This window comes from Pyrus communis, chromosome 4 (genome assembly GCF_041283825.1).
Source record: "Pyrus communis isolate YQ-2024b chromosome 4, ASM4128382v1, whole genome shotgun sequence".
Lineage (NCBI taxonomy): Eukaryota > Viridiplantae > Streptophyta > Magnoliopsida > Rosales > Rosaceae > Pyrus > Pyrus communis.
This window is the reverse complement of record NC_142568.1, coordinates 1421407-1447793: the sequence shown is the minus strand read 5'-3', so window position 1 is coordinate 1447793 and position 26387 is coordinate 1421407. Positions and strand designations below refer to the sequence as shown.

The 26387-nt window shown below is 36.0% G+C and overlaps 3 protein-coding genes across 21 annotated transcripts; all 3 read left to right on the top strand.

Moving 5' to 3' along the window:
- Positions 1–201: 201 nt before the first annotated feature.
- Positions 202–8972, top strand: LOC137740798 (putative glucan endo-1,3-beta-glucosidase A6). 19 transcript variants are annotated; one of them, XM_088692189.1, is made up of 13 exons: positions 202–380; positions 1182–1225; positions 1339–1416; positions 1519–1675; positions 2027–2109; positions 2317–2377; positions 2531–2596; positions 3130–3161; positions 3749–3811; positions 4154–4220; positions 6747–7754; positions 8173–8490; positions 8748–8972. In XM_088692189.1, the coding sequence occupies exons 11-13, from the start codon at positions 6839–6841 to the stop codon at positions 8783–8785; spliced, it is 1272 nt and encodes a 423-aa protein (XP_088548315.1). In that variant the 5' UTR covers positions 202–380; positions 1182–1225; positions 1339–1416; positions 1519–1675; positions 2027–2109; positions 2317–2377; positions 2531–2596; positions 3130–3161; positions 3749–3811; positions 4154–4220; positions 6747–6838; the 3' UTR covers positions 8786–8972. The 19 variants fall into 19 exon arrangements, 12 of the variants coding, with proteins under 12 accessions (XP_088548315.1, XP_088548314.1, XP_088548319.1 ...); XM_088692188.1 differs by lacking the exon at positions 2027–2109; XM_088692193.1 differs by lacking the exon at positions 2531–2596 and having other exon boundaries at positions 2321–2377.
- Positions 8973–10976: 2004 nt separating this feature from the next.
- On the top strand, positions 10977–20243 carry LOC137723367 (putative acyl-activating enzyme 16, chloroplastic). The gene is made up of 18 exons (XM_088692184.1): positions 10977–11498; positions 12008–12205; positions 12442–12556; positions 12665–12752; positions 13112–13317; positions 13786–13904; positions 14605–14754; positions 15088–15155; positions 15472–15577; positions 16402–16560; positions 16922–16975; positions 17056–17136; positions 17440–17577; positions 18584–18743; positions 19152–19231; positions 19369–19514; positions 19749–19806; positions 19890–20243. The coding sequence occupies exons 1-18, from the start codon at positions 11280–11282 to the stop codon at positions 19980–19982; spliced, it is 2238 nt and encodes a 745-aa protein (XP_088548310.1). The 5' UTR covers positions 10977–11279; the 3' UTR covers positions 19983–20243.
- A 2021-nt stretch (positions 20244–22264) lies between these two features.
- On the top strand, positions 22265–23948 carry LOC137723179 (F-box protein At3g07870-like). Its single transcript, XM_068462352.2, has one exon. It carries the CDS (start codon positions 22397–22399, stop codon positions 23639–23641), a length of 1245 nt encoding a protein of 414 aa, XP_068318453.2. The 5' UTR covers positions 22265–22396; the 3' UTR covers positions 23642–23948.
- The last annotated feature ends 2439 nt before the right edge of the window (positions 23949–26387 follow it).

The following is a 26387-nucleotide window of genomic DNA, read 5'->3' as shown; positions in this document are numbered from 1 at the left end:
TATATATATTCTATATATACTAAAGCTCAGCGGATTGACACTGTTCATTAACAGTGCCGTTCCGGTTTCGTCCCTCATTTTCTTCATGGTTTTTCGGCTTTAGTGGGATTGTGCAGTAAATTGTCCATTTTGCCCTTCATGATACGTGCTGCACGTGCGTGGATATCAGCTTATCTAGGGAAGATGCTGGAAGCATCTTTCATTTCTCTCTTTCCTCTTCTTTTCTTCTCTCTGCTTTTCCGTTTCTCTTTGTGTTTGTCTGTGTTTCTGTGTGTGTCTCGCTGTTTTCATCGGGATCCGATCGTTTAGAGGGGTGGTTGGACTGTTTTTTTCCCGCTGATTTCGGCGGAGGAATCGCAACGATTTGGCTGCTTTGGTTGGTAAGAAAAATTTTCAATTGGTTGTTGTAAAATTCGATTCATGCTAAGTGTTCTCTTTATTTTTTTTGCTGATTTGCATGTGGATCTTTTTTCTGATTTCGTTTTTGGGTGCCGCAAACCTATATGTTCCAATTTTAGGGTTTTGTTGTGGGAGTTTGCAAACACTTTCTAGATCTGGTATATAACTTATCTTTAAGCATTTTTTTTAAAATAATTTTTGCGTTTTAACTAAAATTGAAAGATTGCCGACGAATGGATATGGCTACGGTTATATAATTTATCTTTAACCTTTTTTTAATAATTTTTGTGTTTTAATTAAAATTTTAAAATTGTTGAGGAAGGGATATGGCTGCGGTTTAAGGTTTAGACTAATTAATTTTATTGTTGTTCAGGTTTTTTTTTGGGCAAATTTTTGGGTTTGGTTGTTCTGAATATCTGTGGTTTGATTTTTGTCCGGAATTTAAAAGAAGAAAAATGGCCATGATTAACTTTTGGGTTTTCTTTGTCTGTTCTGCATTTTAAAGTTTGAATTATGGATTTTTTTTGTGTTTCGGCATATGCCCTTATTGGAATTTTGTGATTTGAGAATCGTAGAAGTTAGTAGCACTTCAAAACCCGTTAAATGGGATGAGAATTAGAGTGATTTGAAATCGGCGAGCAAGGAATTGCAGGTGGTAGTGATACTGGTAATGGTGAGGATAGTATGATGATAACACAAATTCGCTATTTTGCATAGTTGTGAAGATTGCTGTTTTTTTTTTGTTCTTCATTTTGATTTTTCATTTTTGTATTTTTGAACAGGTGGTGTTTTGGTTTTTCATTCCTTCTCATCACTTCTACAAGAGGTTAGTTTTCTTTTCTTCATTTAAAGAGTGTTTAAAGAAAAGTTGTATGTAATTGATTTTCTGCTATAATATTTTGAAATTCCTTATTTGTATATATAACATGGATTGCTCAGGTTAGGTAGCAGAGGATGGAGGTGAGAAATCCAATTTGGAAAGATATGCTGAGAGGTTTACAAAACACCTTTGAAGCTGTGGGTGATGATTGTTCTGTTTAAAAGTAGGAATTTTTTAATTTTTCATGGAATCGATGTTTTGTTATGACAATTTATAATGGATTGCTTGGACAAGTACAGGGTGTTTGGGATTGAAAAGTTGGGAGAGGCCACAGATGGGTTCAGAGAGAGTAGCTTGATTAAGGGGTCTGTGTATAAAGGTTTCATTAATGGAGATTTCTATGCCATCAAGAAGATGAAGTGGAACGCGTGTAAGGAGCTCAAGATCTTATAAAAGGTATTTTCACCTTCTTCTTCTTCTTTTTTCCCTGTGTGTTTGTTTTTTAACTTTTGGGTATTTGGTAAAGCTTTCTTCTTTTGCGTAGTACACCATTTGTGGACTTAATTTTGGCTGTTTGATAATTTCCTTTCCAAAATTCTGATTATGTTTATTGTTCTGTCAGTCATTACATTCTTTATAAGTACACTGAATTCACATTGTATTTCAATAAATTTTAAACGCTTTGTCTACACTCTTAAATTGTTTTACTTACAAATGTGTTGATATTTGTAATTACTGAATCAAATGATCACCATTCCATTTAGCAGAAAAAAAAAGTCCAACATTAATTATTCTTATCATTCACAGATGTGTGTTTCTCAAGCTTTGTTCTATGCAAATTTAAATGTACTTGACACTCACTTCAGGATGATTGGCATTGATCAAATAAGGTGACCAAATTCTTATTATTGGTCATTCAATACCTTTTCTCTTTGCTAAGTTTTTTTTTCACCCCTCTTAGAACTTATTAACTTTGATATGCTTCAAGTTATTCCTTGCTATAGAACCCATCTCAACTGCTTTCAAAATAATCAGATGCTCTCTTACATAATTATTGAATTTTCGCAAGAAAGTGATTTATTTATTTTTATATTTAGGCAGGCAAGAGAAAAGGGATTGACAAAGCAGAAAGTTTTAGAGAAAGTTAGAAAGCGTCAGGTAATAATCGTGAATGTATTTTGGGTTATTCTTCTTTTCATAGACTCAAAATGCAGTGCTTATTTTGTGGTTGATAATTTTTTTGAAAGGTATTAAGATAGCTTCTTTTGTCAAATTTTCCTTCCTTTTTGGTTAATGGTGGGAATAATACAGGTAAAAAAAAAAACTGCATGTTTCAAAGGAAAAAATACACTAACGCACACTTGGAAATATCTGGAGGTATTGGCAAATCTCACTTTGTATATAAATGCTTCACAATTCATGGAAAACCACATGACTCCTGAAAATGATAGTAGCAAATATGATGTATTGAGACTAATATTTTAATAACACGTTTCTTAGGGTGTAAGAGTTATGCCAGTATGTGTAGTTTACCTTGGGTGTACATTTGTGTTACAATACTTAAAAATAACACCTTATTTCGTGGATGAATTTATTTCTACTCTTCATTTAGGCATTGAACCTGATACAATCTTAACATATTGATAGACTAGAAGTAGATATCTGTTTTGTATTCTCCACACTTCTGTCTAACTTCTTCTTGAGTGATAGTTTAGTTAATTTCTTATTACTTTCTTGCACGTTACATATGGCTTATATGAAGTAAGAGTCTGGTGATAGGAATTATCGGGTATCCGCAATAATGAGAATGCAAAGTAATAGGTTTGTCATTTTTTATTTATATTAATTTCTTATTGTTTTGTAGATTAATAATTATGCGACTGATTATATTTTATTGTGTTAATGTATAGCAAAATAGAGTGAGAGTGAAGAATGAATAAGGGTAAGATTTTCAAGCTATCCAAGGGCTTTAGTATAATAAAATGTCTCGACAATTTTACCTTAATTTTTCCTATTTACTTTTAAAAAAATTTAGCCTCTCAAATCCATTTTGTGCATTAGTTTTAAATTTTCGCTTTAATCTCATTAGTTTGATTCTACTTCAATAAATTTATGTAACATACAGTTTTCTATTAGAAAAATAATTGACCTTTGAATAGAAGATGTAGACTAGCAGGTCAAAAGATCAACCTTTTCCTATCTCTAAATGCTGATTCCTCTCTATTCAACAGAGTAATTCCTTTTGATTTTCAAGCCTTGAATTTTATAAACTATTACATTTTAAAAGTGTAAGTTGATGATTACATCTGTCCATTTCTTGAAAAAAATTAAATTATCAGATGATGTCTCATGATACCAACTCCCCTTACTAGGACATTATGAATCCAGTCGAATGTAACCTTCTCATTCCCTTTTCCCAACATTTAGAATAATTTTTTTTATCATGCATATTACCGTTCTTCATTCTAGATTTGATTCGTTTAGTATTAAAGCTGATGCAAGGATTAATATCTCATTGTACCACTGCAGCTATTACCACAGTTATCACAATTGCAGAGATGCTCAAAAACAATAGATTTGCTGTTGAGAAAAGTAAGACATCTACTTTTATTTTCTTCCTTTCAAAATGAAACAATCAAATTAATAAGTGTGGAATATCATGTTTATGATGTCTAACTTATCAAGAAAAAACTTTACATGTGCAATTATTAAAAGATATCTAATTGCGTAACAATTAGTTTTTTGGGCTAGGGTTTTCGAGTTGTTTCACCATTCTCTCACTCTCTCTTCTCTTTATTTTTTTTAATTACATGTAATAGTTTATGGTCAATATGATTCCGTATCTATTTGATTAATTATATTCTTAGATTACGTAGGAAGAGTAGCAAGTAGCAATGATGATGCTTTTTAAGTCAGTTACTCTTCTTATTACAGACAAAGTCATTGGGATAATAGCCTTGCATATAACATCCTTTCAGAAGCAATCCATATGTCCATATTGGTAAGCATCGTTTTCCTATTTTTCTTTTATTATATATTTTCGAAGTGTAGTATTTTGACCAACAATTTGTTATTACAAGGGAATTAGATTTTTTTATACGTAAACAATTTTTTTGAAGTGTTAATTAAAATGGTTAATTGATGGGTATTACTTACCTATGCATATTCTTGCTTAGTATTAACTATGCACATGCATATTCATGTTATACTAAGTATAATGTTCACTGTCATTCACCTAATCACCGGATATTTAACAATATTTTTTTCTTTCCATTTTTTCTCGCTGAAGTGTTAAGCATCAAGCAATATAAACTTAATACAAATTTGGTTTTTTCATCGTTAATCTACTCATGCTAGGGATAATTTGAGCTTTTACATTCTTTTGAACATTTTTCATATTTAACTTGCAGGATCAATGTCATTATACACTTTTCTGCAACTGTTTGTTTGTCTTTCTCCCTTCCTTTGTGTAATTTTAGTCAATTGAACCACTCTTTTTAACTTAAGATTGAACTGAACTGCTAAGAACTTAGTTAAATAAAAGTTTACATTGGTTTGATGACATTTAGGTGTTCAGTGTTAAGTGCATGATTATTAAGTCCACGACCATTAGATACATGATCTTTCATATGTTTTTACTATAACATATCATAATCCCGCAGCATCGCGCGGGTAACACTTTCTAGTATATATATATAATGGTGCGGCGTGCGCAGTATGTATGTGGCAACCTTTATAAAGGTTGTATAATCCACCCTTTTACTCTTGTACCTTTTGGTTGAATTGTTGCTACGTTTGATTAAAAGACATAATGTTTGAGAGTGTTATACTCAGACAGTATGACTAAAATTAAAATGATGCAACCAGTCAATATTAATTTATGAAATTGGACATGTCTTTTGGGTCAACACTCTTAATAAAAGTTGTATATTTTCAACGAGAATGAATGAGTGCTTTAATGTCTATAAATACATGTTGTGGTATAATGTTTCACACACAATTCAGAAATTTGTTGTCTACACAATTTTTTTGCTCTCTCTTCGCTCTCCATCACATTCATACAATTTCTTTCTAGTTATTTTTCAGGAAATACAATTCGGTTTTGCTAATTGAATATTTCATACTTTGTTGTATTGTGAAAGTGATTTGCTAAGAACCCTTTAGCAAACTCATTCGAGTGGGGGCAAATAACACTTTAAGGAAACGATTCAAGTCGTACCTCAAAGTCATCCTTCGGATTATTCTCTATGTTTCTACATTACTCAAACAGGATGCACGCTGGGCATCCATGTTTATAATTTTTTTATTTTTTATTTTTGTCATTATCATTAAATAAAGTTATTAGATAATTTTTGGTAAAATGCAAAGTTTTGAAATCCTTTTTATTAATTTTCCTAAAGATTAAACCAACAACAAGAGAGTCAATCAAAATAAAAGAAGAAATGAAATACGGCATCACAAATAAATTTCTCTTCTAGCGAGACGACTTGGAAGTCTGTAAAGTATCTAAAAATAAAACTCCTAATTCTCTCATCTAATCCAAACCTCAGCTCGTCTACCTCTTTGCCATTCTTGTTCCAAATCTGTAAGGTCTAGTGAGCGAAACCATAACTCAATAAGGACATAAGTCTTATCAAAGATCATTATCAAGGCTAAGCTCAATGTCACAATCACGTAATTCAATTATAGCATGTTATCAATCATAAGGGATACATATTATATTTCATAAATGTAGCTTAACTTCACAAACAGATATGCGTATCTCCTACCATGCAATTTATACCACCATAAGAATGCTCTATTATACAAACTTACCCTTATAACTCAATAATCCTAATTTTCCCTTTTTTGCTACCATTGATCTCCAGCCTAAATCACCCAATAATCCACAATTATTCGGACGATATCCTAATATAACGTGGTGTATCAGATACACATAAGAATTTATCAATATGGTGGGACCTACTTATTAGAGATGACTTTGTATTTATAAAGAAATAACTAGTAAACAAATCAATGGAACCAAAGGTAGGCAAGAAGGCTCCACGTCGTCTACATAATCTTTTATATCATAACCTTTGCCTTTTACCTTATCAATCAGTATTACTTGACTACTTATTTGTATGGTTTGCGCCCCTTCTTTGACCTCATATTAAACAAGAGTATTAAGATTTCTTTTCCAAACCCTCACAAAGATCACTTAGCAAATATAGCAACCCAGAATATCTTGCATGGACCTTTAAATTATCCAATATTTTTAACTCCATTCTCTTCACATTCTCCATTCTCCAAGATATATATAAGAGAGATCATGCTGCAAAACAGCACATATCCCTGCAATTGCATTGATCGTAACATCAACTGCTGAAATGGCACCTTTCCTTTTATTTCTCTTCCCTCTCCTTGGTCTTTCATGTAAGTATACGAAACCATGCACGTAATTAGATCATCACCTTGCTATATAGTAATAAGTTAATAACCCTAAATTTCATGTTTCACTACATTTTTTTTCTGTATTTGAATACAGTTGCAGAGATCTCAAGCAAAATTGGCATAAACTATGGGCGGCTAGGCAACAATTTGCCGTCTGCAAATCGGTCTATCGAGCTCCTCAAGGCCATGAACGCAGGGCGCGTGAAACTCTATGACGCAGACCCGGAAATCCTAAAACTCTTATCTGGAACGAATCTCCAAGTCTCAATTATGGTCCCAAACAATGAAATCTCAACCATTGCATCAGATCAAACCAAAGCCGATGAATGGGTCCGAAACAATGTCCTCCCCTATTACCCCGAAACCATGATCCGGTACCTCCTCATAGGCAATGAAGTCCTTAGTTACAACTCCTCGGACCAAGATCGCCAAATGTGGTACGATCTAGTCCCTGCCATGAGTAAAATTAAGTCCTCCCTCAAATCACAAAACATCACAAACATCAAAGTAGGTACCCCATTGGCCATGGATGCGTTGCAATCAACATTTCCACCATCAAAAGCCACGTTTCGGGCTGATATATCTGATACGGTCATGGCTCCGATGCTGAGATTCTTGAACCGGACCAAGTCCTTTTTCTTTATTGATGTGTACCCTTTTTTCCCATGGTCTTCAAACCCTGGCAACATTAGCCTAGACTTTGCATTATTTAGAGGAAACAGTACCATGGAGTACACTGACCCGGGAACTGGGTTGGTCTACACTAACCTCCTAGACCAAATGCTTGACTCATTGATCTTTGCCATGACCAAGCTTGGGTACCCCAACATCCGGCTCCTGATCACGGAAACCGGCTGGCCTAGTTCTGGGGACATTGAACAACCCGGTGCTAATATACACAATGCCGCCACATATAACCGCAATTTGATACACAGAATGGTTGCAAAACCACCTCTTGGAACACCAGCTAGGCCTGGTGTTGTCATACCTACATTCATATTTTCATTGTTTGATGAAAATCAAAAGACAGGACCAGGGACGGAGAGGCACTGGGGTTTGTTGCATGCTGATGGAACTCCCAGTTATGACGTTGACTTGACAGGCATGGTCCTCAAATTCCTCTAGTAAACCAATTTTTATATATGTTTTAAAGAAGTGATTTCTATACACCCACACTCTTGTTTATTTCTTACATTTAGATTAAATAAATCAAACGAGAATGAAGAGAAAGAAATAAACAATGACGTGCAAAATGAAAAAGTGTGGGCATAAATGGTTTTCCATTTTTACATTTTACTCAAAAGTTTGACATACTTTCTTTTTTTTGGTTCTATTTTACATACTTTCTTAAATGAAACTTTCAATCGCATGTCTAGTGTATACCCTTTCTCTAGTAAAGGTGGAATAGACTTTTTAGATTGTTTAGCTGATAAGGTACAAAGAACTGTGTTCTTTCTACATTTTCAAACTTTTTGATATTTCTCTTTAACGACTTGATTATATATGTATATATATTGTAGGGAAGCGGCCGTTGGAGGACTACGAGCCCTTGCCGGAGGAGCAAAACAACAGGCCATACGAGGGCGCGGTGTGGTGCGTAGTGGCGAAGGGTGTGAGTGTGAATGACGAAGAACTGGGGTCGGCTGTAAACAATGCGTGCATTGCAGGGAATGCCAGTAGGACGTGTGATGCTCTTTCACCAGGAAAGGAGTGTTATGAACCGGTTTCGTTGACCAGGCATGCGAGCTATGCTTTCAGCTCGTACTGGGCCAAGTTTAGGAGCCAGGGAGCTACTTGCCATTTCAATGGGCTGGCTGAGCAAACATCTCTGGACCCAAGTAAGTTTTTTTTTTTTTTTTTTTGCTCTTCTCCGAAGGGAATGCCAATTAATACGAGAGATTTTTGTTTTTTATTTTTTGTTTACTCTGACGGGAATCAAATCATGAATTTATTTTAATTTTAATATATTACTTTACATTTGTGACTATTTGATTCGGGTTCAAATAAAATTTCCAACCAACATCTTCTTAATTAAACTTTTTCTCACGCTATTTTCATGGGAATTAAGATTGATTAACTAGTATTCTTCTTGCAGGTCATGGATCTTGCAAGTTCCCTAGTGTGATTTTTTGAAGATTATCATAAAATGCTGCTCTTAAAAATAAAAGCAGCTGGTCAGGCTAAAACAATATTGCAAGACATGGTGTCTCAATTGTTAGATTTGAAAGCATAACTGTAACAGATGAACGTTAATTTGCTTGTTATTAATTTATATGTAACTGAGAAAATGTTGCTTTTGTTCAATGCAACTCTTCAATTATCCGTTTGTGTTCAATGCTGATGGGAAGTGTCCCAGCCCCGCAAGTGTCAAACACTCTACTTTTGGTCTCTATGATGACACTATGCCTCTTTTGACAGCCGAGGCCATACAAGTACACTATGCTGACGGTAGATCAGTAGAACCAATTTTCATTTCCAACGTTAATACCAGTCGTGTTGGAAATAAAATATAAAGAAAGAGATAATAAGAGAGAATAGAGAGAAACAAGAGAAAGGTTGAGGGGAGAAATAAAAAAGTGTCATTTCTTCTCACTAGAATGTCTATATATAGATATAGAATTTACATAGAAATGATCGTAACTAATTAGATATAAATAATGTTATTTACACACTTTTTTTTACTTCTTACATATTCTTATTAGTTTTTATCTATTAATCTTCTTCAATTCATTTCATCATATGACCAAAAATTCAAACGAATGTGTACAAAGTAAAATAAGTACGTGAATAGAACCACCCTTACATATCACATATATTGGCACCAGCCGCATATTACGGACAACCACATAATTGACAAACACAGCAACTATATAATGACAAATGGAAATTAATTGAGGGCCAGTGGCCACAATGACGGTAACAACATCAATCAATCAATGAGTAATAAAACCATGTACCTAATAGCATAATGTCACTTAGTATTATGATTTGGTTGTATTTCTCTTCGTTGGTAAGTAAAAAGTTTTAGGTTCAATTCTCGTCAATGATGAATTTAAACCACATTATTACTGGCCTATTGTAAGATTTAGCCCACTCTCCCACCCTCTTAGTGTACTATCAATTGTCCAAAAAAAAAAAAATCAACATTTGCTGGTCAGGTGGTTGGCAGAGACCTAGTGCCCAGGCGTCTAGGCGAGAGACTAGATAGTTTTTTAATTTATATAACGTATAAATAAATGTCTACTTATACTTAAATAAAAATACATAATTGTATTAAAATAAATAAATTGCAAATAGAATGACATGAAGATTATAAAGTATTAGAAAATATTGAAAAATATGGGAAATGTTCATCTAAGTATTTAACAAATCTATTACAATTTCTTGAAAAAATAAATATAAAATAAAATTTATTTTCTATCTAAATGAGAGTTGCGTGCGACTTAGCCAATGTTTAAGTGGACTAAGCTAGGGTCTAGTCGTCTTTTTTTTTTTTTTAATTTTCAAATGTTGAAGAATTAATTGAGGCATCAATCACCTGCCTAGCACTTAAGCGACAAGACGTGAAAGTTGTGTTACTTTTTTTAGTAAATTGTAAAAATGGTTTCTCAACTTTAATTTAATTAGAGCAATGGTCGTTCAACTAAAAATTCATTAGCATTGATCCCTCAACTCATCAAAACGTGCAAATATAGTCCATCAACTAAAAATCTATTATTAATAGTCCCTCAACTTTAATCTAATTGGAGATATGGTTCATCAACTTTAACCTAATTAAAGAAATGATCCATCAATTTTAACCCAATTGTAGCAATGGTCATTTCAACATAACTCATTTTGGTAAAATTTTAATGAAGTTGACGAAAAGGATCCTAGTTATACGTTTTGATGAGTTGAGAGACCACAACTCCAATTTGATTAAAATTGAAAGATGATTGCTACAATTTACTCTTTTTTTAAAAAAATAAAATGTTTGCTGGTTTGGACTTGGTATATAAGGTATCGTTTGGTATGCAGACGGGACGGGACGGAACAGGATGGGACGGGACGAGACGGGATAGGACGGAACGGAACAGAGCGAGAGCAAAGATGCCCTCGGATGGAAACAAGGAGGAAGAAGAAGGAGACGGGTGTTCCACGGATGTGGAACGAGTCGTTCCAGGGGGTGAGGTGGAACGAAAATTCATCCAAAACTCGTCTCGTGGAACAGCTCGTTCCACCCGTTTTAGGCGCACCAAACGTGGGACGGAACGCCTTGTCCCACTCTGTTCCGTCCCGTCCCACGTACCAAACGGTACCTAAAGGTACAAGACAAAACGTAGATAAAGGTACAAGACAAAACGAACATCTAACGTGTTTTGATAAAGTATGGCAATTGATGATCTCACTGTCAAAACCAGTTGTGTTGTAAAGTGGCGAACACTTCAAAGATCCCATCTAATCGTCCGACTTTTTTAGTACTTTGGTCGACTAAAGATCTCAATTTCCACACTCCGACGAACACTATGAAGCTCGTATCGTTGTTCTTGTCGCTGTGACATCTCTCCTTCACACTCTCAGTATATTACGCATAAAATCTGTAGAAAGTCAGAGGCGCACGATTACAAAACACACAGAGATATCAGCTATGCTTTCTTCATCTGCTGCTTCTGCAAATCAAATTGGCGCCACCTTTTCCTTGAGGCCCAACTTCTTGTTGGCAAGCTCTTCTGATTGTGGGGGTGCCCTTCAATTCCTGTTTTCTAGCTGCAGTTTCAGAAGCAGAAGTGTTTTTCTTCGAACATGGCATGGAAGGCGAGGTGGGTTTCTTCCGAATCGCGAGTTTCGAGTGTTTTGCGAATCAAAGGTGATTCTTGAACACCCTTTTCTGAGAATTTCATGAATTTTTTAAATTTTGGTTGGTTTATGTTGAATTTGTATCATTTCCGCTTTTTTTTAATATGTTTTTGTTCATTTTGTTACTACTTTTATAATTCTATTAGTGCTAGTGAGATTGTGACTGCATTTGATAGTATTCTGAGATAGGAGCTGTGTTGAGATTCCTAGACATGAAATCGGGTTTAGTATATTAGTTTCGGTTATTGTTGAATGTACTTCTGACGCTGGATGCGTTACAAACTGAGTAGGCAATCATGTTATGTGCTCGTTAGTTAGTAATTTGAATTGTTTTGGTTTTGTTGCACCGCCGTTTCTGTGACATTCTTACCACTATTCCTAATGTCATGTTTTAAATAGGGAATCAGACACCGGTAGGTAATTCACCTTGCAATGTGGTCTAACGATCCCGAGTATTTGGATTGAAACACAGCTAGAGGGTACTGAATACTGACATATATTTGTATCTGAAATATTCAGTTACAGACAGCGGAACTGCTGATAAGAAGGTATTCACCATTTCTAGAAAGTGCATTCCTAAACAGGAATGGTGCTTCTGTATCTAATGAGTGGCAAGCAGTTCCTGACATTTGGAGATCTTCAGCCGAGAGATATGGTGATCGTGTAGCATTGACAGATCCATACCATGACCCGCCTTCAAGTATGACTTATAAACAGGTTAATTTTCTTTTCCGATTCTAATTCTCCCGTACATATTTGTTTTACCTTCACTGTTTGTTCCTTTATCTTCTTTCGCGTGCTTCATCCAATTGTCTCTATATCCAATTGCCTCTATATCGCGTGGTTCAGGAAAATCGATACCGATTTTATCATTTCTTCTTCCGATGTTAATACGAAGAAATGATAGTACTATGTTTATAACTTTTGTTTTTATTCCAATTTTGAAATTGCAGCTGGAAGAGGAAATTTTGGATTTCTCTGAAGGCCTAAGAGTTGTTGGAGTAAAGCCTGAAGACAAAATTGCACTTTTTGCCGATAATTCATGTCGTTGGCTTGTAGCAGATCAGGGTACAGTTCCGTTTTTGGCCTACCAAATGTGCTATTAAATAAATTTTGTATTCTTCTCTATGTATGATTTATGGATTTTAATTATCCTCATGTTTTATGTTGGTTTAGGTATAATGGCTACTGGAGCTATCAATGTGGTAAGAGGTTCAAGGTCTTCAGTGGAAGAGTTGTTACAAATATATGATCACTCTGAAAGGTGTGTACAAAGCGCTTTCTTACTTTCCTGTTCTGCTTATTCAAGTCAATTTCCACCACCTTTGTTATATCAATATATGAATTATTAGATGTATATTTTACATTATATTCACCCGTAAAATTCATTTTCAATCTTGACACTCAACATGGTTTGTCTCATCGTTTTCTATTTGATACTCTTCTCAAAGTTGTGCAGTTGCAACTTTTTATAGTAACATGATTTCACAGTCGGTCTCTTTTTGAGCCTTAATGAGTGCAAATTTGTTCTTTCAAATAATCTTAAGCATTTTTAACACATGTTTCGTTCTCTTTTTTCCTTGATGACTCCAAAAATAATCTTAAGTTTCATCACTACTACAGTGTCGCACTTGCTGTGGACAGTCCTGAATTGTTCAATCGGATCGCAGAAGCATTCTCTTCCAAGGTTGTCATGAAATTTGTAATTCTGCTTTGGGGGGAGAAGTCAAGCCTGGCCAGTGAAGAGGAGACTCCTGTTTTTAACTACAAGGAGATTCTGGATCTGGGTCGAGAGAGTCGTAAGAGTGTGCTCAACTTTAATGATGCCCGTATGTCATCCCTCTGTCTTTGCTAACAGTTTCTTTTTTGCTTTAAGATAGTACCGAAGATCTAGGATGCTAGGGCTGCAGTAACCTTAGTTTAAATAGTCTATTAGGAGACCTCGTATTCAGTCTATTACTAATTTCATGCCAGTAACCAGATTATAGAGTTTCTCTTGGGTGTCTTGCCGTTGAACTCAATCATAGTTGTTCACAGTTCGATTTTATTTCTCTATTTCTGTTGTTTGTTTCTGGGAATTGTCTTCTATTCTGGTTTTCAATCAATGTAGCAGCTGAATGACAGCTCATCACTACTGCCCTGCACATTGTACTTTGGGAATACATATGCTCTTTGATAGTATTTGTTTAACATGGAAATTGCACTGCTTATAATTTCTGTTTCGATGCACTTCCTTAGAAATATAATATTCCTCTCTTTGGATGAATGAATGCAACACCCATGTGGCTTAATTTCAGGGGGAAAGTATACGTATGAAACTATCAACTCAGATGATGTAGCTACACTAGTATATACAAGCGGAACAACTGGGAACCCGAAAGGTGTCATGCTAACTCATCGAAATCTGTTGCATCAGGTTTGTATGTTGAATACTCTTGGTATGATCGACAAAGCACTAGTATCTAGACTGTAACTTCACTGGATTAATTTATTGTCATTTAACCTTTTCTGTTTGATAGGTAAAACTGCACTGACAAAAACATGCATCTCCCTGTTATATCAAAAGTACTGCAAAAGCCATTTAAAGAATAAGAAAAAGGTCATATTTGATAATCAATGTGAATGTGCAATATATGGTGTCCTACCGAAGAAGTTGGAAAAGCTACTAAGTACATAGATTTAGCTCGTTTTCAACTCACCTTGTCTTCTCTAGAACTCTAGAAATTCGAATACATGATGAGCCCTACATCATATGAAGAATCTGACATTAAAATAAAATATACAGACCCAAACTCTAATAAAATGGGTACGTATAATTTGCAAACTTTGTGAGTGATATGGAACTTATATCACGGCCTGGAGGCTGTCCAACTTATGATGTATGACAAGATGTACTAATAACGCCTTTGTCTCTGGAGACTTCTAGGCTGTTGCAAAGATGGATTTTGGGTGCCTTCCTTTTATGTTTAATTTGAATCATAAATGATTGTTAGAGGTAGTTTAGTTCTTCCTTTGCATTTTGGATGACATTCCCCTGTTTCTTTTTGTTATAATTGGAGCCAATAGATGTCTATAATTTTTAACTTGAGGCTATTTTCTATGTGCTTTTTTCCCAGATAAAAAACCTATGGGATGTTGTGCCTGCTGAAGCTGGGGACAGATTTCTCAGCATGCTTCCACCTTGGCATGCCTATGAACGAGCTTGTGAGTATTTCACATTGACGTATGGAATCGAGCAAGTATACACAACTGTCAGGAACTTGAAGGTATTACTGTTTTGAACTGTTTATTTTCATGGATGTTAAGTTGCTCCGTTTCCAACTTTCCAGCATATTATAGTCTGAAGAAATTTATTTCTAGAGCTGGACAATGTTCTCTCGAGAAAGTACATGATAGGGAAGTCATGCATGTGGCTTGCACATTGCCCCAACCATTTTTTCTTCTCAAAGGAATAACTTTACCTTAATCTTCTCCGGTGATTCGACAATTTACAAGAATATTGTTTGTGACAGAAAATGACAAATTTGTTTCACATCCAGTTATTCGATACCTTTTCTTGCTTTTGTGGTGTTCTAATTGATATGATTATTGGTTTATAGGAGGATTTGCTACAGTATCAACCAAATTTCATAATTTCAGTTCCTTTAGTGTATGAGACACTTTACAGGTATGTCCTTTTTCTTGGAAAGTATGCTACTGCAGAGGTATGGTTTTAATTAATGACAGAGTAGACAACTGTCTTATGAGTTTCCCTTTTTTGGTTGTTTGAACATGTGTCGATTTTTTTTTCACCTTGTTCGCTTTGTTTTGTTTGTAAAATTGTAAAATTGGTTGTACAATGCATCAACTAGTTGAATTTTCACCTTTTTTTCTTCTTCTTTTTGTATTCGTTTACAGAAATATGTTTCAACATTTAGGGTTATCTGTTAGTCATTATTGTTCATTTAGGGTTCTAAAGAAGTTTTCATATTTTCATCATGCAGTGGGATTCAGAAACAGATCTCTACGAGCTCCACTGCTCGTAAGTTTATTGCACTTACATTCATAAGGATCAGTTTGGCATACATGGAGTTTAAGAGGATTTACGAGGTTCAACCACTTAGTACTTTGTCTTGTTTATGCTATTTTCTATTTGCACAGGCCATAATATACTGATGAAACAAAAGGCCTAAACAAAAACTGAATTTGTGCTTCTGCCTACTTTAACGCACAATGGGCCCGGTAGCTGAATGAGTACTTGTGCATCCACAATATAGACATCACGTCTTCATAAATGACTTAAGTTCCATGACGTGCCTCACTATATTAACAAGTTAGGCATCACGTGTCTCAAACACAGCAACCGTCCTCAACAGTTTTTGCTGTCAAAACAGAACATATAAAGGAGAACAGACCCTGTTGATAGGGAGCTTACGCCCCGCCCTTTATAGTAGTGACAGGAATATCAATAGAAAAATTTTCAACGGCAATTTGATCATTTGGGTCCCACATCAGCTATGCGTTGAGATTTAGAGTAGTTTAAATACAGCCTAGGAATTCAAATCTCAGCTGGAGATAACCCTTTTGGAGGATGTTGTAGAACTGAGGCTCTAATACATTAATGATAACCCTAGAAGGGTCTAAATAGAATAGTGATCACAACAGTTATATAACTCTTTTATATTTAAACTATTTGTTCATAATCTTGTTTACCGTCCCATAAAAAAGAAAGTTTTTTTGACTGAATGCATTTGAATCTTCTGGTAAATTTTTTTTTTAGTGGCATCTTGTTTTAATTGCCTTTCTTGTGCCAAACTGATTAACAACTGATTTCGCATTCAGTTATTGATCTTATTATGTCTAATGTGTTATTAGTTAACAACTCGTTTCCCACCCAAACTTATTGGATCGATTGATTTGAATTTCGTTTTTAGGGAACATATTTGACGAGGAACCAGAAGCAAGCATCTTATCTTGCTTCACTGTATGATTGGCTATGGGCAAGAGTTGTTGCTGCGATATTATGGCCTTTGCATATGTTGGGAAAGAAGCTTGTCTATAGTAAAATTCATTCTGCTATCGGAATATCAAAGGTCATCTTTTTTCAAGTCATTTATTGTAGTCACAGCTTCTTTTTATTAGAATTTGACGGTGTGAAAAGTGGGTATTTTGTGGTTTTCTTTTGTGGATTGTGTGGTTTGGTTTGTAGATCATCATTCACAAGCCAACTGAATATATTGGTTAAAATATCTGAAGGATCAGTGTTTTAGTCAGGAAACTTTTAGAGTTCTTGTAACTACTTATTTTCTACATTTCTTTCTCATTTGCAAAAGTCTGTGTGTGTGAGAAGATTTAGATTGTCTCGTCATTTTTTTGGGTCTCCGAAGTATATCTCATGGATGCTTTTAACTGGAATGAAGTGAACTAAGGAAATCATTCCTTGGCTTCCTGCAGGCTGGTATTAGCGGAGGAGGTAGCTTGCCGTTACACGTTGATAAATTTTTTGAGGTTAGACTCTTACACACATATTACTGGCCAAAGAGAAGTTTTGGGCAATCAACTCTCATTCTAGCGATGTGCGCTTGCAGGCAATTGGTGTGAAAGTGCAAAATGGATATGGTTTAACCGAGACTTCTCCAGTTATTGCTGCTCGCCGGCCAAACAATAATGTAAGAACAACAATCTAATTTACATATAAATAAACGATACGTACTTGTTGGTTAATGGCACCTATGACAGTGCATGTGATAGCAGAAAATAAAATAAACAGGTAATATTTTGAAAAAATTATTGTTGCTTTGTTAGGGAAAAGTTCAAAGTTATATGTAAGAAAAGGTTCAAGGAATTATGACGATAACGTAAAGTGTTTGTATGTGATAAAAGGCCCAAGGTTTTTATATGTTTTTATTCAAGGCTGTGAGTTTCATATGTGGTACATTGTATGATAACGTCACAGATGTAAATTTTTGAAGGTTCTTGGTTCAGTTGGGCCTCCAATTCGACATACCGAGTTCAAAGTTGTAGATTTGGAAACTGGTGAAGTTCTCCCACCAGGTTCAAGTGGCATTGTAAACGTTCGGGGCCCACAAGTGATGAAGGGATACTATAAGGTAACATTAACTTTTGTGGATCAGAATGAGCTTTTTAATTTTTCAGTCGCTGATAAGATAATGCTAAAATTTTGTGGGTTTAAATAGTAAAATCTGATAAAAGTTGGTATGACTAATAACATAAAACTTGGGGTACTGTAATATTGGTGAAGAAAAAAGGGTTATTAAAACTCGTTTTCCCCATTCTTCTCGAGACTCCATTATAAATAGATTACACGAGTGTAGTTTAGAACCATGGAAATCTTCAGTAGATGTAAACTAGGCATTATTCGTGATCCTTATAACCAGGACTCGTCTTCTTAGCATCTTTATCCTCACAGAAAAGAGGTTCAAAACTTCTAGCTACGGAGCCACCCGTTAAATGTTTTAAACTGCAACTCTTTTACAATATGAGGTACTGAACTGGTTAGTATTATCACATGGTAGGTGTCTGTTGTGCACCAAATATTTGCAGGCATACATTCCGTATATATTTACATTTATATGAGTGTATGTGTACACCACTGTCATTAAACCGAATATACCCCATCAAGATATATCTCAAGTCCAAGCAGGGTTAGCACAGTGTTTCATACAGGATTTAACACAAGATTCCGTATCATGATTAAATTGTTGGTTTACCACTGTCCCAGATGCTTTTAAGAAGAAAAGCTTAAGTTATTATAATGTGAGGCCAATATTAATTTATGTTCCACACTAGCCTTAATTTTCCCCCATATACTTGCAGACTTTCTGAACATATTTACTCTTGTAGACACGTTGCTTCTTTGTACTACTTATCCAAGTCCATAAGATAGTATTTAATGGTTTTACTCTGTTGAAATGGTGAAAATGTTGAGGTGCCCACTAGTTAATGTGTTCAAGTGCGTGGAAAGTGTTCTTGCCAATGTATCTTGGAGATTGGTGCCATTTTGCTGCTGCTTTCACCCAAAATAATCAGAATTCATATTATTTTTTCCTTGCGTAAGATGTCAATTGACCTTTTTGTTTTCACATTTTGAACTAGAATCCAGCAGCTACAAAGCAAGTACTAGATGAGGATGGTTGGCTGAGTACTGGAGATATTGGTTGGATTGCTCCTCACCACTCAACAGGGCGAAGTCGTCGTTGTGGAGGTGTTATTGTCCTGGAAGGACGTGCAAAGGATACAATAGTCCTTTCAACAGGTATACAAACATATTTTAATTTTCTTCTACTACACCGCCATGTATCTTCTTGCTAAGAAGTGAAAGGAATAGTAGCAGACCGTTTAGGCCATAGGCCTATGGGGACACCCTCAGAGGCCGACCAGGTCCATTTCCGCTTCCCCATCCTCCCTCTCACACCCCCCCCCCCTCTCTTAGAATTACCCGCCATTTTTCTTCTTTGTCTGAAATCTAGAGAATTTGACGAGTATCTTTATGCTAATTTGTTGTTAAAAAAGTCTCTTTATCATAAAAGAAAGGTAATGTAGTGGATTCCGATTTTATAACTTTGTAATAAATTTCTTCTCATCTCCTTTTCCCCTTTTTTCTCCTCTTAATACCCTACTTGCCGTCTTTTGTTCTTTAATTTTTGTTTGCTTGAAAAATCAGGTGAAAACGTTGAACCAGTGGAGCTTGAGGAAGCTGCCATGAGAAGTAGTCTAATTCAACAAATTGTAGTGGTCGGCCAGGTCAAGTTTCAGCAGCTTTCTTTTGTTCTTTTTTCTTTTTCTGCATTGGACTTTCCAGAACTATAGTTATCTATATTCTGCTACATTTAAGAGCACATGTACTGATTTTGTGTGTCGTATGGCATTTCTGTATGTAGGATCAACGACGACTTGGGGCAATAATTGTTCCAAACAAAGAAGAGGTTTTACTTGCAGCCAAAAAGTTGTCCATTGTAGATGTTAATGCCTCTGAGCTCAGTATGGATAAAATGAAAAACTTGGTATATGAAGATTTAAGAAGATGGTAAGATTTCTTTTTAAATTATCTTTTACACAGCGGATATGAATTAGTTACCACCGAAATAAAAACTCATGAAAGAAATTGTCATAATATCATCGTAAAAAACTTCAAGAACAGAGGCCATTACCGTTAAAAACTTCAAGAAACATATAAGGACACAGCTTATGAGGACAACATCAGAGGCCATTACAATCTAATGTTTTCTTTTTCTTATAGTTTCCTATCTATTTCATGCAGGACTACAGGGTGTTCGTTTCAAATTGGACCGATTTTGATTGTGGATGAACCCTTCACGGTAAAGTATCTTTGCCCGCGTCTTCATTCAAGTTGCAGACGTGACTGGTAATTGTCTGGTTAGTAATACCTTCTATTGTGCAGATTGATAATGGACTAATGACTCCAACTATGAAAATTCGAAGGGACCGAGTCGTAGCTCAGTACAAGGATCAAATACATAACCTGTACAAGTAAACATCTTATCCCGAAATTCACCGAAGCAGTTTAAAGTGCATGTATTTTTATAGGAAATAAGAATTGCAAGGCCTAGCAATGAAAGTTAAGTTCCTTGCTATCTCTTGAATCACAACATTATAAATTTTGTAGATTTGCATGTTGTATCCGAAAGAAGCGTATCTTGACCTGCCAACACAGCCTTCTACGTTACGCTGGAAATATAATGTCATAATATGAAATTATTGATTTGAATGCAAGCCTAAATCTTCAAGTTTGTCAGATTCTACTCTACTTAATAATTTTTTTTCGATTTTGGTTTATGTAAATTTGTCGTTATAAGATCTACTGTGATACATTTGTATAATTCATAATCTTTTTTTCTTTTAGTAATCGATAATTAGTTATTATGAGAAGGGAAATTAGAGGGGTTCGAACTAGCACGGTTTTATTTTATTTTATTGGCACCTCCATATTTTGTTAAACACACTATTTAAAAGTCTAATATTGAAGGGGATGAGAGTTAAAAAAAACAATCATCATAAAAACCCTGGAGATTATCACTTTAATCGGTAATTACGTACTGTGCTAAACTGAACCAGACTCGCACAAAACTTACTCGTTGTAGAAGCTCCCACTGTGCATGTACTCGGAAAATTACAACTATGTAGTGTGTTTCTTTAATTTAAGGCTTATTAGTTGGATTGTATATGAAACTCCCACTAAGTCTCAATTTATCTTTTAAAATTGGTTTTGTTTTATTTTACCCACTGAAACACATTTTCAACTCATTTTGTCTCACTTCACCTCATCCCGTTGAAAAAGTAAAATTCAAATCCAATAAATCATTAAATTCCTTTCTTTTCTTTCATGAACCCTAATTTGTTTTGTCAAGATGATTAGTCGACTAAACCCAAGCACAGGATGGAGACAAAGCAAAAGCCAAAAGGTGTTTAAATAGTGAAATGTCTAAAATACCTTTGAATTTAACATTAGGTGAAGTGAAACCAAAAGAATTGAAATTGGAATTGGCAGTTTCAGATGACAGAATGAGACTAAATCAGTTTCAAATGATAACTTGATAAGTAGAGACAGTTTTAGGGGAATTTAATAGTAAACCTTAATTTAAGGGTTGTTTAATTGGTACCACCCATATTGATGAATACACCTCACATAAAATTTAAATATCAAATGCCTTGTATGCTCTAATATGAAACGACTTATATGCCCTAATTCTTATTTCTCTCACCACTTTGGCTTTTGGGTTATTCTAATCATCCGTTTCTGAAAATTTTCCAACAATTTCATCCGGGTTTTGTTCAAGTTGATTAAAAAACTTGCTTAATTTTTGGGAAATTTTGGTGCTTGAATACGTGGGGTGTTGTCAAAAAATGGTGACAATATATTTGGGTCGTTGCATGCACTATGTATTGAACCATGTTAATGGAGCATTCGTGTATATAAAAAAAGACAAGCCTCAATTTTTTCCTAGAAGCTACTCGATGTAATCCAACCCACTTGGAAAACAGAGTGGGAGAGCAAGACGGCTTTTCTCAGAGAAAGGATTTTCAGGAGGGATTAGGATTCCCTCCTCTCCTGTTTTCATCCCCTTCTCTCCCTTCTTTTCACATTCTTTATTTTGTCTTTCTCTTTCTATATAAAATGTTGACGTTACTTAACCGTGTCCGTTCAAATAGGAGAAGAAGAAATGAGAGGGTTCCAAAGAGGGGAGATAATCCTAGACCTTTCAGGAGGCCTTGAGATGAGCAGCTTCTTAGTGCTTTGCCTCATGAGAGTCAATAGTGTTAGAGTTGCATTTCTAGTTTCGAAATGGGTTTCTCCTCAAATGACCTCTTACTTACAAATAAAGAGGAATACTACCAAATCGTAATAAAAAATATAAAATAAATATAAAAAAAAACCTAATTTAATTGCTTTTATTTTCATAAATATTTATTAAATGCCTAGATAACATATGATTAGTAGACACGTGTGACGTGGCCCAATTATATAAGGATTAGGAGTAGTGATACATCACGGTTAAGAGAAAATTTTAACGAGATGGAACACTAGATGTTATTATATAAGTGGATGAAAATTTTATTTTTCAAGTGTCCCTACACTTATATGATGACATATATTGTATCATTTTGTGTTGCAAGTATGCTAAATAATCTCTCCATGATAACTGGTGGAGCTAAAAATAAGCAGAGAATCCTTATCCGTAGCAAAATAGGACTCTTTTTCGTTTGTAGTTTTAAATCCATTCTAATACATATATGGCCTGAACCACTGAGAAAACAACAATTTTCTCCATACTTTCTTCTTCCTCTCCTCGCTCCATAACAATCTACCGTCTCCGCAACCCAACGACACAACAACCCTAAGTGGGGAGGTCATACTGATAAACACTTCTCCCTCCCTCTCTCTCGACGATGAAGAAACTTAAAGCGTGCTGCAGGCACCCACCAAGCAGCGGCGACGGATCCCTGAAACTAGAAGTTAATGAAGAAGAAGAGCACGATCATAAACCCTACATCCTTCAGTTACCAGACGATGTAACAGTGCAGATCTTCTGCAAACTCCCAATCAAAACGCTCGTCGAGTGCAACCGTACATGCAAGTCCTGGCGTTGTTTGCTATCGGACCCTCAGTTCACAGAAGACCTATTTTCACGAACGCCGGATTGCCTTTTGTTCAACGAACTGAATCACCCCAAATCGAAAGGCCAGTTTCTGGTCGACTTCGACAGGGCTTCAAACCGAAACCAGGTCGTGCTCAAGCGCTTCAGTAAAATCATCTACCCAAATGTCAAAGCTAATGTACGTGAATATTCCGTTGTGGGTTCGTGCAACGGCTTCCTCTGCTACCGCGAATCTCTCATGTACCCTTCGATGAAAGAGGTCCATTGTTTTTACTTGTCTAATCCTGTCACCGGTGAGTCTTTAACTCTTCCAACACCTGCCGAACCTGCAAAGAGAGATTGTTTAGGGTTTGGGTTTAGTCCCGTTAGCAACCTCTATAAAGTAGTCCGGATTATGCGTCCGTTTGAAGGGTCTTGTGATGTAATGGTTTTGAAAGTTGGCTCTGGGATTTGGAGAAAAACTGGAGAATCCATCTACAGTTTCCATGGAAATTGTGGGGTTTATCTCAATGGATTTCTTTATTGGATTGCTCAAAGTCGTAACAGGGACCGTCCTTTTCTAGCATATGGCATCCCTGTTTCTCTAAGTGCAGGTGCTCCCTTTCTGTGTGCATTTGACGTCGAAAGAGAGTGCTTCCAACAGTTACCACTACCGCCTTGCCGTTTGCATCTGACAATTGCTCCGCTCAAGCTCGGAGTCCTCAATGGTTGTCTCTTCCTAATTCTTAGATCAACATCTAATATGATTGAGATTTGGGTGATGAAGGAGTCTTGGACTAAAGAGCATGAGTTCACATACTCTTCTAAGTTTTGTGTTACTAAGATATTGAAATTCACAAAGGAAGGGAAGATCTTGTTTACGTATGAGAATCAATTGTGGGCTTACACTCCTAAGAGGGTTGTAAGAGTTGACAATGATGGTTTTCCTTCAAATCTTTCAGAAGGATTTCTCCATATTCCCAACTTCGCACCGCTTTGGCCATCTTTACTAAACAGGAATCAGGTCAAGCAGGAAAGTGACAAGGAATCAGAATGAGCAGGCCCTTTCTGCATATTCCAAGCCTTTTAGTAGGGTTTAGAGTTTCATTACGAGATTTCGTATTTTAGTAGCTGATAGATATGTATCCTCTTGCTAGTAGAGGTTTGATTTTCTTCTGAGATGCATCGTCTTCTTTCTTTTTACCATGTTTCTATTTCATATTCCGATCATAATCCTCAGAGTCGCAGTTCGCTCAGCTACCAGACACTTCTCGTTTGTTTGGTCACTGAGACAATGGGAATTAAAGGAAATATATTTTTTAATTTTTAACGGTAAGCCTTTAACTGAGCTTGGCTTATACAAATTTCAACCAATATTGCATACATATTGACATTACTTTTCCCTTCTTTATATGCTCTCACAGTGACAAATGAGCCTTTGAGGTTTGTTCGTCTCATATAGTCTTTCATTGTGAGGAAGGAACTCCTTAGTTGATTAGTCTGTTAGAATTTAGATTGCAATTTTCTTATGTACGTGTTAATTTTTTAACACCATTTTGTTACGTGATAAAGGTTTTAAAGATTCAAAAGCAGCTTTTTCTGAGGAGTAATACTAAAAAGATTAAATTCAAAAACTGATTTTTCTGCGGAGTAATGTTAAGAAGGCTAAATTTATAGACAAAATTTTGGAAACTAAATGACATGTTGATAATTGAGTTATTACTTAAATGTTGATCAACGTACTCATTTCTATTAGTCACACATTATTTAATTTGTAAATTTAGTCTCCAAACTTAGTTTCCCTAACATTACCCTTTTCTACCCATGCCATCCATATTTGAACCTTTCTTTTTCCTTTATTTTTGTGGATTATTACAACCGTGGAGGAGTTCGATTGGGCATCCTCGTCCGCTGAGTGAGCGTCGTGGTAAGGTCTGCAAAGAAAGAGCTTCCAGATGGCTAGAACCCCTAGTGGTATGCTCTGTCGCACGTCTGCTAGCAATGACGTGATACAATGCAGTAGAGTCGTCAGAGGCTGCAATGATGGGCCTAGGCACATAAGAGTTAGGGTTTTTGAATCACTGGGCTGTGGCCGCGAAATTGATTCAACATGGACCCTCTATTGGGGGAGGAGGGGGGAGGGGCGGGGGGGGTGGGGGTGGTTTATTGTTTCTCTGTAGATGGTGGCCGAGCTGATGGTTGCTTCTCAGCAGGAGGCGGCTGAACTGGCGGTGGGCTGTTTGACAGGAATCGGCTGAATGAGGTAGGGATGCTCCAATGGTAGTTGTTGTCGCCGTTGTTTTTGTTGTCGGGGCTGTTGCGGATGCTGCTGTTTTTGCGTCGTGGAGATTCTTGACGGCAATTTGGGGCCTCCACGTAGCCACGTCAATCCCAATTCGCTGCGAAAGTGGCTCCAAGCCTCGGATAAAGGCTGCGAAGGGTGGTGATCAACGAAAACTTTGGATCCACGTTCCTTGACCGTGGAGAATTCATGACAATCCCAGATTGCGAGACTTGGCCGTTGTTCTTGCTCGTGGTTTTTCACGTGTTCACCATTGTTACTTGATGTGAACAAGGATGATGAATGAAGGACAAAGAACAACGAGGGAAGATAATGAAATTTACTTTCTTCGCTTAAATCTCTAAGCACGCGTTCTATAACTCAATTTTACTCTCAATAAAAACACTAATTTGTGGATGCAAATTTTGTACACGGTTGACTTGACGAAATTTCCCTTACAAGAGAGCCCAGAAAAAATGAGAGGGTGTCAGCCAAAGGGCCTCCCGGATGCGTGAGTCAAAAATGTAATTTGAGAGAAAATAAGAACTTGAAAAAGTTTAGAGTAGTAAGTGTCGATTACCTATTTTCTGGTTTGATTTAGCTATTTATAGACCTAAACCCTAGCCTTAAGCTGGGATGAGAGGTTACAAACCATTCTAGGTAGACCTTAAAGTTATGCTAGTGTTGGTGCACACCAATCTTTGCAGTGTCCGTGTCGGGTATGGCCTGATGGCAGGACATATCATGGCTCAAAACACCTTTCATTTTTGGTGCCCCAAAGGCCTAATACTCACAGGTTAGACATGTGTCACAGTCTATCATGTAAAATAAATAGATGTCACGTTTTCTAAAATGATTTGTGGTCTGCTTACAATGTCAAGAGTAAAACCGCCATAGCGAGCATATAATCCATATATTCTTAATTCAATCGAATTACCCATCTAAATTTTGATACATTTTGTCTCTGCGTATCATTTGTAAACGGGAAACTATCATTTTGACACTAATGCAACTTTAGAATAGTAGTCCTAAAACGCGCTTATATATATTTGGGAGCGGCGGCAAAACCAGAAAACCACACAAATATCTCTTTATCTGATATATTTCTCACTCTATCCATTTGTAATTTGTACAACTTGAGTTTGTAATTTTTTATGTGAATAGTAGCCTTCTAATTTTGGATTAAGTATTCGTTTGAAAAATTAAGTGGTGCGGGGGTCGTAATTCGTGATTGGCATGGGCACTTTGTGGCGGCCAGTGCTTGGAGAAAGAAGGGCATTTCGTTTGTCGCACACGAGATATTTTTTATTGTGACCAGAACATAAGGAGTACATTACGTATTTTTATATAAGTAGTGGGAAATTTTATTTTTAAGTTATTAATTTTTTAACACACATAGCCTACCATTTATAGAATAACATGTAGTATACCATCCTATATACCGATCACACTAATAAATTTCTCATCGCACACATCAAATTGCTAGAAACTTGGGAAGGTATCCGGTAGCAGAGCGTATGGG

Excerpts from the sequence above, each read along its gene's own strand:
- LOC137740798 (XM_088692185.1), top strand. The coding sequence starts at position 6,589 with ATGGCACCTTTCCTTTTATTTCTCTTCCCTCTCCTTGGTCTTTCAT. Across the intron at positions 6,635-6,746 it reads CCCTCTCCTTGGTCTTTCAT|TTGCAGAGATCTCAAGCAAA; the intron begins GTAAGTATACGA and ends ATTTGAATACAG. Across the intron at positions 7,755-8,172 it reads TTATGACGTTGACTTGACAG|GGAAGCGGCCGTTGGAGGAC; the intron begins GCATGGTCCTCA and ends TATATATTGTAG.
- LOC137723367 (XM_088692184.1), top strand. The coding sequence starts at position 11,280 with ATGCTTTCTTCATCTGCTGCTTCTGCAAATCAAATTGGCGCCACCTTT. Across the intron at positions 12,557-12,664 it reads TTGGCTTGTAGCAGATCAGG|GTATAATGGCTACTGGAGCT; the intron begins GTACAGTTCCGT and ends ATGTTGGTTTAG. Across the intron at positions 15,156-15,471 it reads GTGTATGAGACACTTTACAG|TGGGATTCAGAAACAGATCT; the intron begins GTATGTCCTTTT and ends TTCATCATGCAG.
- LOC137723179 (XM_068462352.2), top strand. The coding sequence starts at position 22,397 with ATGAAGAAACTTAAAGCGTGCTGCAGGCACCCACCAAGCAGCGGCGAC.